This window comes from Acartia tonsa, chromosome 4, assembly GCF_053477335.1.
Source record: "Acartia tonsa isolate MP-2025a chromosome 4, ASM5347733v1, whole genome shotgun sequence".
Taxonomy (NCBI): Eukaryota; Metazoa; Arthropoda; class Copepoda; order Calanoida; family Acartiidae; genus Acartia; species Acartia tonsa.
In genome coordinates this window covers 19,805,995-19,818,000 of record NC_137263.1, presented here as the reverse complement: position 1 = coordinate 19,818,000, position 12,006 = coordinate 19,805,995, and the positions used below count along the sequence as shown (strand labels likewise).

Genomic DNA, 12,006 nt, shown 5'->3' with positions numbered 1-12,006 from the left:
TAATAATTCGGGTCATTTTAAAACAGATTTTTTTAATGTAAAAATATATTTTATCTTTTATTTTCCTATCCCTGTCTATTTAAAAGTTCACTGTTATTTTCAAATTATAAAAATAGGTCAAATGGAAATATAGCCTACCGACAATAGGTACATTGTTTCTGAGCCAAACTATTTCCGCTGCAGGTCTGGCGTTCCACACCTTGCAGGTCACCTCCACCCGTTCATTCTCCCTGCGCTCCAGGCGGGCTCCCTCACCCTGGCCCACCAGCTCGATTCTTGTTGGAGGCACTGAAATAAAAATAAATGGATATAGAATATGTGGATATATTGACAGGGTTTCTATTTGTCATCAATTTAGGTTGCTAACATGGTCAGTTCGTTCATCCAATAGGAGGGGGGGGGTAAGGGGTATTGGAGTATCGTTTTTATAGCCAGCTGCAATTTTCATTTTGTTAAAGTACATGAAAATCTGGTGCAACATCCAAGTAATAAAATATTGATTGATAAATGCAGGTTTATTTGATAAATTCACAAAGTACTTGAACTTCTTTATATAGAGAAACATATTTAAAAGAAAATGATATAATCTTGTTTGTGTATAATGAAAAATAAATAAGTTAAGATGATCGAGGTCAATGGGTTATGATTATTTTTCCGATAATGGCATAAATCTGTGGTTGTGTTGCTTACATAATTTTACAGTATGGCTTCCAAACCGATTAATATCCGCTGGATGAGAACCGGTTCTCCAGATAATTTTCCACAAATATTAAAATAAAAATCATAAAACTAATACCAGTTTTGTAAGCACAGACCTTCGTCCCCTGGAATCTAACAAAACTGGTTTTTATCTTATAAGGTTTCACTGAAAACTGTCTATAGTACTTCCATACGTCCACTAAACGTTGTTCATACTTAAAAGATTTAATTTAAAATATAATTTAACATGTAAAGACGTCATATTTATGTTATTTATTAATCCTAATAACTTTAATGATAACCTTAAATGTAATTCTATAATTATACAAATCATTTACAAACACATTTCTGTATATATTATACCTATAAATATGAATTATTATGGCATTTGACCAAATGATTCTTGATTAGTGTGAAAAATGAATAGATTAATAGAGAATTGATCATGTATACAAATATACATTTCCATATGTTTACCTATTATCAGTAAGAGCCATAAACGTAGAACTGTTTACAATAAAAGAATATTTTATTTTATAGATCTTGAATTTAAAAGTGTTTGATTCTTTGTTTAAAAAGAAGGTACAATTTCAGTACTTATGAACTAATGAACAGTTATGAGGTAGCGGCTCTAACTACTAGATATAAAAGTACAATGTTTGTACTAATGAAGAGTTATGAGTTAGTGGATCTAACTACTATATATAAAAGTACAATGTTTGTACTAATGAACAGTTATGAGTTAGTGGCTCTTACTACTAGATATAAAAGTGATTATTTATATTCTGCCATTTATTCCCTTGGCCGTACCCCCCCCCCCCCCTCTCCCATACACACAAACTTTATAGGGTGGGGAATATGAGTAGAATTTTCTTTACTCATAAGGCTTTACTTATAGGATTTACTATTAAGAGGGATAGAAAAAAAGACTGCTATGACCAATGTGAAGCTTTCATTAGAAGGAAAACTTAATTGTTAGCATAGCGAGGTATTAGACTTGGAAAGACAGACTGACGGCCAAATATACTTTCTATTATAGTAAAAAAGAAATGATTTACTCAAACGCCTCATTCTTATATTATACTATTAATAATTCATTAGATATTAACCTAATCATTTTTTTTGCAAATCAGAAGATATAAAGAAATTAGATTGGAGATTTATTCAATTAAAAAGTTATACAATGTGCATTCTCACAAAGAACAATAGTTTTATTACTACAAAACTTTATTAATATTTTCCTAGGGATTTTTTAGGTTTTAATATAGAAACAGGTATTTTATTAGGGATCTAAAGGGATAAGACAATGGCCGATAATTGGATGTATATCCCCAATGATGATACACAAAATTAACCCTCCTGTAGATTAAAAGTGATGGTTGAAACGTTTAAATACACAACTTAATAAACCAACCAATCAAAATTCAATAAAAATTCCCCAAAGTTGTTTAGCCAATGATTAACAAAACGTTATCATAAAGCTTTTGGGACTAGTGTAATAAACATTCTAATGTCCCCTCCCTACCTGACTTTACATAAGGGAGCAAAGCTTTCTTTTACAACGACCCACCTAAAGTTTTACTTTTGGACAGGGGAGGTAAAGTTTTGAAATATGATAATTCTTATCGAATAAAAGGTGACAGCCTCAAGTAAAACATCTCATCTGATAATGAAAAAAAACTGGCCCACACTAACACTTTACCCCACGGATTGCCGACCGCCAGCAAGTCACGTTAAATCCACCAGTTTATTTCAATATCGCGGCTATAATCATTGTTAGGTGTTTTTTTTATATAAAACAGGGGCTCATTTTTAAAGTAAAAATCGTTTAATACATATTGGCCATCCAACGGCTGTGAAGCAGCTTTAAAAATGACGTCATACAATACAAATGACCAATGATAGGCCAGTATACATTTTACCATGGGTCAATATTAATGTATACTGGCCTATCATTGGTCATTTGTACTTGTATGACGTCATATTTTTTCTTAGACTATAGGCTGCTTCAACGGCTGCTAAACCTTGCATTTAGAGGTGAGAAAGGTATGTTCAGTGAAAAGATAAAGTTTACTTTAACATCATTTTTGCTGACAATTCAGGTAAAACATTATCAAAACATGTGGAAAGTCTACCTTTCTGTTCCTTAAAACCTCCCAAACGGCTGGTCAAATTGAACACCCTCAGGGAAGCTTCAAACATTAATATTGTTACTGTTAAAATAATTTTATTGCTTAAAAATTTCAGCAATCTTTTTATTTGATGTGTCCATGTCAATTTTACAGTCTGATAAGATAGTTCAATATCAAAGAAACCAAATATTCTCAGTACACTGTAAAAAATGCTAACTTTAAATTTAATTTTCCTATATATTAAATCATAGGAATAATTTTACCCTTTAATCTCTCCCACTTAGTAGTTAAAAGTTCAGAAATGCCTGGTAATAGTGTAATATAAGTTATATGTAAAGGAATATTTTTCAAGAGTGTAGCTAGCTTTATCTAAATAAAATATAAAATATGTAACCAATACCTTTTTATAATATATTTTATTCGTATGATAAATATGCTTTTTAGACCAGTAATCCGTAAAATTATTTTTTTTTCACAAGAAAACAAGAATATGTTTGTTTATAAGTTACTGATAATATTTTAGATTTAAAAAGAACTGTAAATTACAATATATTAATAAGAAGAAAAACTTTGAAGATATTTTTGAATATATATTTGAATTAAAGATATTTTTTTAAAATATTTGAAGTGCTTAAATTCAAATTTAAATAAAGTATTACAAATGATCTCTTGGAATTAGGGGAGTTCTAAGTTAATCTACTTGGGGGTCTAGCTTGATGGCTATTAATAAATTACATGTCAAAATTTAAAAATATGGAGTTTAGTTAAAGGTGGGGGCAAATAACGGAAAATTAAATAAAGGTAAATGGCCTTTAAAGCTGTTAGTAGTGAATCTACTATATAATTGACTTTGTATGTCCGTCCGTCAGTCAGTCCATATCGCTATAGGGGAAATGTGACGGCTGCTATTGAACATTTCTATCTATTCTGAACATTGTTTTGTCCGTCTGTCTGTCGGTCATGCTTCAAAAGACATAAACCTTATTCTAAAAAGGTTTGGTGATTTTCTTTGAGTTTTTGCATATCTTCTCTCTTTCTTTTCTTTATCATGATAACTGAACATCTGCTGTATAACTCACTTTATCCGTTTGTCTACTCCATGATTTATTTCGTGCTTTTCTACTTTTGAATGTTGTCATCCTTGTTAACCTAATTTATAACTAATCTTAATTCATTTTTCAATAAAATTATAAATATTTTTTTTTCAGATATTAAATTATTTTGACAAAATAGATAATTTGACGCAAAAAATGTTTGAAATATTTGAGGAAAAATATTATCTTTATTAATTTTATTAAGACATGTGGAATTTAGCTCGCAAATATGAAATTAATATTTAAAAAGTAAAAAATGCGACGGAAAAGGAAAAACAGTTGGACAGAAATAAACAGAAAAACTTTATTTAAAATTAATATTTTAATTTCAGTTAAAAACTGAGGTAGAATAAAAAGTAAATTTAGCAGGGATCTAAAGGAATAGGACAATGGCCGATAAATTGATGTACATCCTAAATGATGATACACAAAGTTACCCCTTCTGTAGATTAAAATTAGGGGTTGAAACGTTCAAGCACTAAAATTGATTAACCAACCAATCAAAAATCACCAAAGTCCCCAAAGTTGTTAAGCCAACGAATAAGAAAACGTTATCATAAAACTTTGGGGACTAGTGTAACAATCAGCCTATTGTCCCTCTTTTCCTAAAATTTTGTATAGTCCTTAAGATACTCTATAGCTGAGTTGAAACATCAGTAATTTATTGACAAAATATGACTTAACTATTATATTTTGTATGCTATTGCTTCGCTAGTTATCAACAAAATTCTAATTTTAAAAATATATGTGTGAGATATTTTGATAGAAATATGTTAATGTAAGGATGATAACTGTCATTTACAAATATCTTTCATATTATTCTATCTTTCAACAGTAGAAATTTGAATTTTTAGTAGTGTATCTGCTCTATAAAAAAAGTCATTATTTTTAAGTATGTCTGACGCTGCGTCATACAAATTACGAGTTTATTGCTACGCTACTTATAGATAATATTATTCTTGTATTAATATTATTTTGGAATTTTTCCATATGAAATTATCTAAGTATGCTATATATTTAAACAACGATGTTTTGTCTATTTTTATTAGCTTATCCAAACCTTTCTGCTGTGTTATCTAAATTTAATGGATAAATATTTCTCCAAATTCAAATGTTTAAGATTTGTCTTTAAAGAATGTAAAAGAAGGTTTGTCCAACAAATTGTCTGTTATTGTCCTCTTCCTTACTAATAATTTGATCTGTAAGCTGCTGTATTAAATTCTTTCCCTACCAGAAATGCATACAAAACACTGAATAATAGCACAGGAGGAAAAAAATTATTATATTTGCTGGTGGATGATAAAAATTAAAATTCTGGACATTTATTGGACCTGTATTGGTCACTATTGTAGAAAATATAGTTCTTTCTTTCTGCATCTGTCAATACTTTTATTCGCAAAGTGACACACAGAAAGAAAATGTTTCTAACATAATATACTTTATATAGATTATATGCAGTGTTTTATGTAAGGTCTTAAAATATTGCATAAAAAAAGGTTTCCAAATGTTTTGGTTAGCTTTCCGTGGATATTAGAATTATGAAATTAAAACTGGTATTGATTTTATAACTTTTATTTTATTATTCGTGGAAAATTGTCTGTAGTACGATGCTATACATGATATATCATTATGACTGAGAACCAGTTCTAATTTAGCAGACATTCATCGGTTTCGAAACCATTCTGAATAAAAAAAACTTACGTAATACACGAAGAAAGGCTCCAGCTCTGATGGGAGGATTTCCAGAGGCAGGTCCAACCTGACACTCGTATTTAGAGTCGTCTATCACACTGGCTTCGCTGATCTAAACAAAATTTATCCTTGTTAATTTTTCAAAAATTAAAAACATAAGTTTTTCGACCACATATTTGATCCACATTTTAGATCAATTGTTTTATATTAATTCGAAATCTAAATTTAGGATTTGCATTTTCTGATAAATATTAAAAAAGAGCAAACACACTAAAAAACAAGGATGGAGATAATCATCATTACAAGATACTTATATTAGAAAATCTCATGAGATATTGTTGGAGAAATGGATTTATTATCACTTGGATCTTACAACAGATTATCATGTACTCCAATAAAGTAAAACTTGTAGCTGGCTAAAATACTGATACATCCACTTTACCCAATCCCCTCCTCTTATTTTGAATGAATGTACTGACTAACAAATGCTAGATAGAAAAGGATTGCTTCCAAAAAAATCTAGGCCATTCAAATAAATATGTATTTTGGTTGCATTACTGGGAATAAAACATTTATGAACATCAGATAAGCAAACACTTAAAAAATGGGCAGTCTTGTAAATTATTTATTGATGCAAATAACTGATTCTTTATATATTTACTATCCTATATACAGTGGCTGTAGAAATATATAGTAAGAGTGGTAAAAGACGAATACATTTATAAGATTATATACAGGGTTGACAGATCAAATTATCCTAAACTTCCAGTTTATCTTATGAAGATTTGATATAAGTTTGCGGGGGTTTGTAGCCTTTTTAAGGTTCCAGAGCCGACCAAAGTCTCTGAATAAAAAGATACCAAAGTAAAAGAATAGTTAGGGCACGAGCTAGTGTAACTCTACCCACGGGGTGCATACCTTGTGCCTTCTTTCAATTGGGTCTTTCAATATTAGCCAATAGCGTCGGAAAAATTAACACAGCCAAGTCGCAAAAGAGCAGAAAGCAACTTGCTAGTAGACGAAAAAGGTCTTCGCCACTTGGCCCTGGAAGTTTTCTGGGTTATACATAAATATATACTTATATATTCATTTAAAACATAACCATTAGAAATTATTATTCTATTCGAAAGTAATTTTGTAAAATTTTGTCTTGCAAACCCTGTACATACAATACATTGAGATAAAACTTCTTACAAATATATATGGCTATGTAATAAGTAAATGTATATAAAAGTGCACTTGTCAATCTAAAAAAAATGACATAACATGAAATATTTTCTTAAAAACTTATGCACTTATATAATATTAAAAAAACTTTAATAAAAACAACAATGATTTTTTGGTTTCCCAAAGGGCGCAAGATCTGATGTAAAATAACATAAATTGGACAACTCTTTTTATAATGTAGTTTCTTATTCGTTGGATTAAAAACTTTGGGGACTTTAGTGAATTTTAATTGATTAATTCATTAAGTTGAGGGTTCGAACGTTTCAACCACTAATTTTGTTCTATCGAAGGGGTAATTTTTGTATCATCATTAGGGATGCACATCAATTTATCTGCCATTGTCTTATCCCTTTATATCCCTATACTGATAAACTCCTAAGCTAACCTAATAGTATAACAACCAATACGCTTTTACGCTGAAGTCGTATTTACAAATAATAAGAATGTATGTGAAAGGGAACCTTATTACCAAATGATTTGGAAGATAGTAATAGGAAACCATTTACCCATAGCACTACCTTCCCTCATAATTTCTTTTCATTTTATGGGAGTAGTTACTCTATATAAATATGTCCGTCCGTTCGTCACTTAGAGGCTTTTTTCCTTTCATGTATGTCATTTTATGATAGATTTTTCCTGTAAATTTTTCGTGTTTTAATGTATTTTCCTAAACAAAGCTGGTTACTTGTTATTGCTGTGCCACTTAAGGAGATGATCGCCCTTGTTATGACGTCACCTAGCAACATTTCTATAGCTCAGGTTTAAACTTTGATCCTAACGGAGGAAATATTAAAACTTTGTTACTGAGACATTTTTCATTTTGTGTGCCATACTTCAACTTCTATAATACTATAATGGATATACAATATGCGTGGATATTTTGACAGGGGAAATATTGTCAATTTAGGTTGCTAACATGGACATCATTTATTGCTCAGTTAGTTTATTTAGTCCAGGAGGGGATAATATGGGGTAAGATCCAACTAATAATAAATCCATACAATACAATATTTATGCAACTATCGGCTACGCAACTCTAAGGTAACTTTAGGAAGGGGGATAGGTAAGTCGACCCCCGTTATGATTTTAGTTTTGAAAAAAAGGAATGGGTGGCCGTTAGAGAGATCTTAAGCACAGGCCCGCACACAGTCAAAGACACGGACTATTATGGATTCTATTATGGATTTATAGCAGGGATCGGAAGCCGCGCGTAAGCCGCGTTAAGCCTCAGTGAAATCGTCATTTTATCACTATAAAATTCAGCTGGATGTATAAAACTGTCTCTTTAGCAGACAATCCTTCTTTCAGAAATTTCTTTTTCTGCTCACAAGCAGGTTTAAAACTGAGGCTTATGCGCGGCTGAGGCGCGGCTTCCGAACCCTGATTTATAGACAATTGCCTGCGAATCTAGATATAAAAATTTAAATAATTAAATCCATTTTTTGTTGACCCTGGGGGATTGAAACATTTTTTACAGTGTCCAAGATGCAGTTTTCTGTTGAATATTACATCATTCTTTGGGAAACAATTTTATACCAGGATAGGATATAATAATAAAATTCGCCAGGTGCTCCAGATATTTTATTTTAAATTGGGTTACAGCTAAATCATTTTCCAGTATGGCTTCGAAACCGATTAATATCCGGTGGATAAGAACCGATTCTCAGCCACACTGAAAAATCATTTATAACATCGTATTATGTCCAGTTTTCTACGAATATAAAAATGTTAAACCATAATATTAAAACCAGTTTTGTTAGCCCGTGCCTTCGGCATCTCGGGGCTATCAAAACTGGATTTAATCTTGAAATTGTACATTTTTATATCCGCGAAAAGCTGTTTATATTACGATGCCATAATTTAAGGTTATGTTTTCAAAATGTTAGGTTAGGTTAAGTATGTGCTTACCTGTAAATTGTATCTGCCCTGGCTGTCCTGACCCAGGACCCTGTAGCGGGGGAATCCAGGAAGTTCACGGTCAAATCCTGATACAAAAAATATGTTAATTCAATCTGACATGATCACTTAGGCAAAACATTTCCAGATTAATTTGCATACCTTTCAAATAAAAAGTGTCATTTGAGATATTTAAAGCGGCAAATTCAGATAGGGATCTTTCATTTGAAGAAAAAATGTTTTGCTTAAATCTCAAGCAATTAACATTGTACAAGCCTACGTAGTTTTTCTTCGTTGAAATATTCTTTTCAATGTTTTTTTGTAAATTGATCAAAGGACTTCTGCTAAAATTTCAAAGAAAATGTTTGTTTATGAAAATTGTGCTAAAACAAGCATAATTAACTAAATATATGCAAAATGTTAAACACTAATATATTTCCATTAGTTGACGCTTTGATGTTTTTTGTTCGAACAAAAATATATAATATTTGACGCTAAATTTTTCATATTTTTAGAATTTTACATATACATATAAATTTAGATTTTTAAATAACTGAGACTAATACAAAGATTCCCAGAAAATTGAAACAAATATAAAGAAACGCATCTAACTACTTTAAAATATTATTTTATACGTTTTAGATAGACATCTCTGGCAAAAGTGATGTTCAATTTCATAGAAATATTATAGAATTTGATGGCGAAACGAATTTTAAATTGCTACATCCAGTTCGAGATATTTTCACTTTTTTTTTCGTCTGCAGTTCAAATTTAAGGAAAAATGGTTTTATAAAGATTTTAGGGGGAGCGTGATTACCCCATAATTGGGTAGTGTAAAGGGATAAGACAATGGCCGTTAAATTGATGTACATCCCTAATGATGATACACAAAATCACCCCTTCTGCAGAATAAAACTATTGGTTGAAACGTTTAAACACTCAACTTATGAAACCAACCAATCAAAATTCACTAAAGTTCCCAAAGTTGTTGAGACAACGAATAAGAAAACATTATTATAAAACCTTGGGAACTAGTTCAATAAACTGCATAAACATACTTGTTTTTGTTTAAGTCTTTTAAAAAACTTCTTTAAAAATGTAATACAAAGCAAAAATGTATTTAATGTAAATGGATAAAAAAAAGAAAATGTTAAGAAAAGTAAAAATATTGCTAACAAGGAGACAAACAAGAGAATAATAATTGTTAAACAAGGTATATACATACATACATGTAATATATTATATATACTTTTCTTACTTCTTTTACTTTTATAATATATTTATATTTGGCGAGTTTTTTGTAGTGCATCTTTTCTATAACTAGGGAAACTATGGGCTCTTTATTACACTTCAAAGTGTTATGATAATGTTTTCTTATTCGTTAGAATTTGATTGTTTGATATATTAAGTTGAGAGTTCAAACAATTTAACCACTAATTTTAATCTATAGAAGGTATAATTTTGTGTTTAATATTAGGGATGTACATCAATTTATAGGCCATTCTCTTATCCCTTTAGATCCCTGATCTTTACTCTATTTCTAAATATTAATAACTTGTTATTGCTTCGCTTATCATGGACAAAATAACCCCTGTTAATAAATGCCTCAGGTTCTGGATAATGAGCATTAAGTAAGAGATTTTAATCAATTTAAGATTGATAACAAGTTGGAATTTGCATATTGTTTTCAACTGGTTAATTACATGCAGAGAAAACAAGACAAAAATCCAGTTAAATTGTTTATTACATGGTTTGCTGAGGGTGTGCCATCCCTTCTGCATGTTGGCAAAACAGTAAAGTGTTTCATACCAGGTAGGGATGGGCCATTGGGCTGTTTATTACACTAGCCCCAAACGTTTTCTAATTCGTTGATTTAACAGGTTTGGGGACTTTTATTGACTTCTGATAGGCGGGTTCATTAAGTTGAGTGTTCAAACGTTTCAACCACTAATTGTAATCTACAAAAGCTGTAATTTGTATATTATTATTAAGAATGTACATCAATTTATAGGCCATTGTCTTATCCCTTTAAATCCCTGGTTTCATAAGTTTGTATTTATATCATAAAAATCCAAAAATATTATAGTTTATTTCATATCTAATGCATTTGATGAAATTGATAGCTCACCCCCCTAACTTTAAGTTTATGTTATGCTCATCTACCAACCCCCCCCCCCCTCCCCACCAAGTAAAATGAACCCATTCTGTAATACTGCTTTAAATCCCCTCCCATTTTGTGAAATATTATGTCCCATTAATGCCTTTAATCTCCCTCTATTCGCTATCTCCACCATTTACTCAGAATTTAGATTTGACATCGAGAAAAAATGAGGATTAGGGTGGGGAGGAGGAGGTTGGGTGGAGTGGGGTTGGCTATATGTGGAGTCGAGGGGGGGGGGGCGCAGGCAAAGAGTTAAGTCATTAAGGTACATTTATTAAAGAATGGGAATAAAAGGACTGTATACTTTTAAAAATAAAAGTTTATAAAGAAAAATAACAATTAATTTTCTGTTTTAGATCTAATTTTAATTACACTTTTTAAAAGTGTCTATAAATTTGTTAAACATAAAATGATTAAGCTATTTTTTCTATTTTATCTATTAATGCACAAGAATTTTAAAGTAACAGAACGATTTTTTTGCTAAGCAGAGACATATATTACGAGGAGTATAATCCTTTTGCTTAGCTTGTATAAATGAGTAACAAAAAAATAGGGAGATTTAGATTTAGATGGGGGCAATAGGTTTTGTATAGGACAGCACAGGTACCCAGAGAGAGCTCCCCCGCTGGGGAGGCATAAATAACAGAATACTAATGTGTCAAAATTCCTATTCTAAAGAGCAGTAGAAATATTTCAATATCACCGAGTTGTTTCTCCCCCTTTTGACTTTATAAATCTACCCCACATCCCCTTTTCTTTGACCAAATCTAAAAAAATTTAGTTTTTTTGTGCAAAACAACACAATCTATAAGTAAAGATTTAGTAAATAACTTAGAAAATTAACTATCTATTACGTTCATTAGTAATGCAGCAATAAACGAAAAAAAAACTAATTTTAGTTCCAATTTATTTAATTTTAAAATGTAATATTAGGAAGAATAGATATTTCTCGCATCGTATTATAAACGGCTTTCCGCGGATATAGAATGTACAATTATGAGATTAAAACTATTTTTTTAGCCCCGAGGTGCCGAAGGCACCGGCTAAAAAACTGGTTTTAATCTTATGATTGTACTTTTTATATTTGTAGAAAGCTAGATATAAT

General features: G+C 30.7%; 1 protein-coding gene across 5 annotated transcripts in view; it reads right to left on the bottom strand.

The window, feature by feature from the left end:
- LOC145316371 (nephrin-like) overlaps positions 1–12,006 on the bottom strand; it is a 64,179-nt gene that overhangs the window by 27,274 nt on the left and 24,899 nt on the right. For all 5 annotated transcript variants that reach the window (XM_080156821.1, XM_080156819.1, XM_080156817.1 and 2 more), the window contains exons 3-5: positions 8,753–8,829; positions 5,627–5,729; positions 139–288 (exon numbers count right to left, since the gene is read on the bottom strand). In XM_080156821.1, the coding sequence (XP_080012947.1) occupies positions 139–288; positions 5,627–5,729; positions 8,753–8,829 (330 nt within the window). The remainder of the gene's footprint in view (positions 1–138; positions 289–5,626; positions 5,730–8,752; positions 8,830–12,006) is intronic.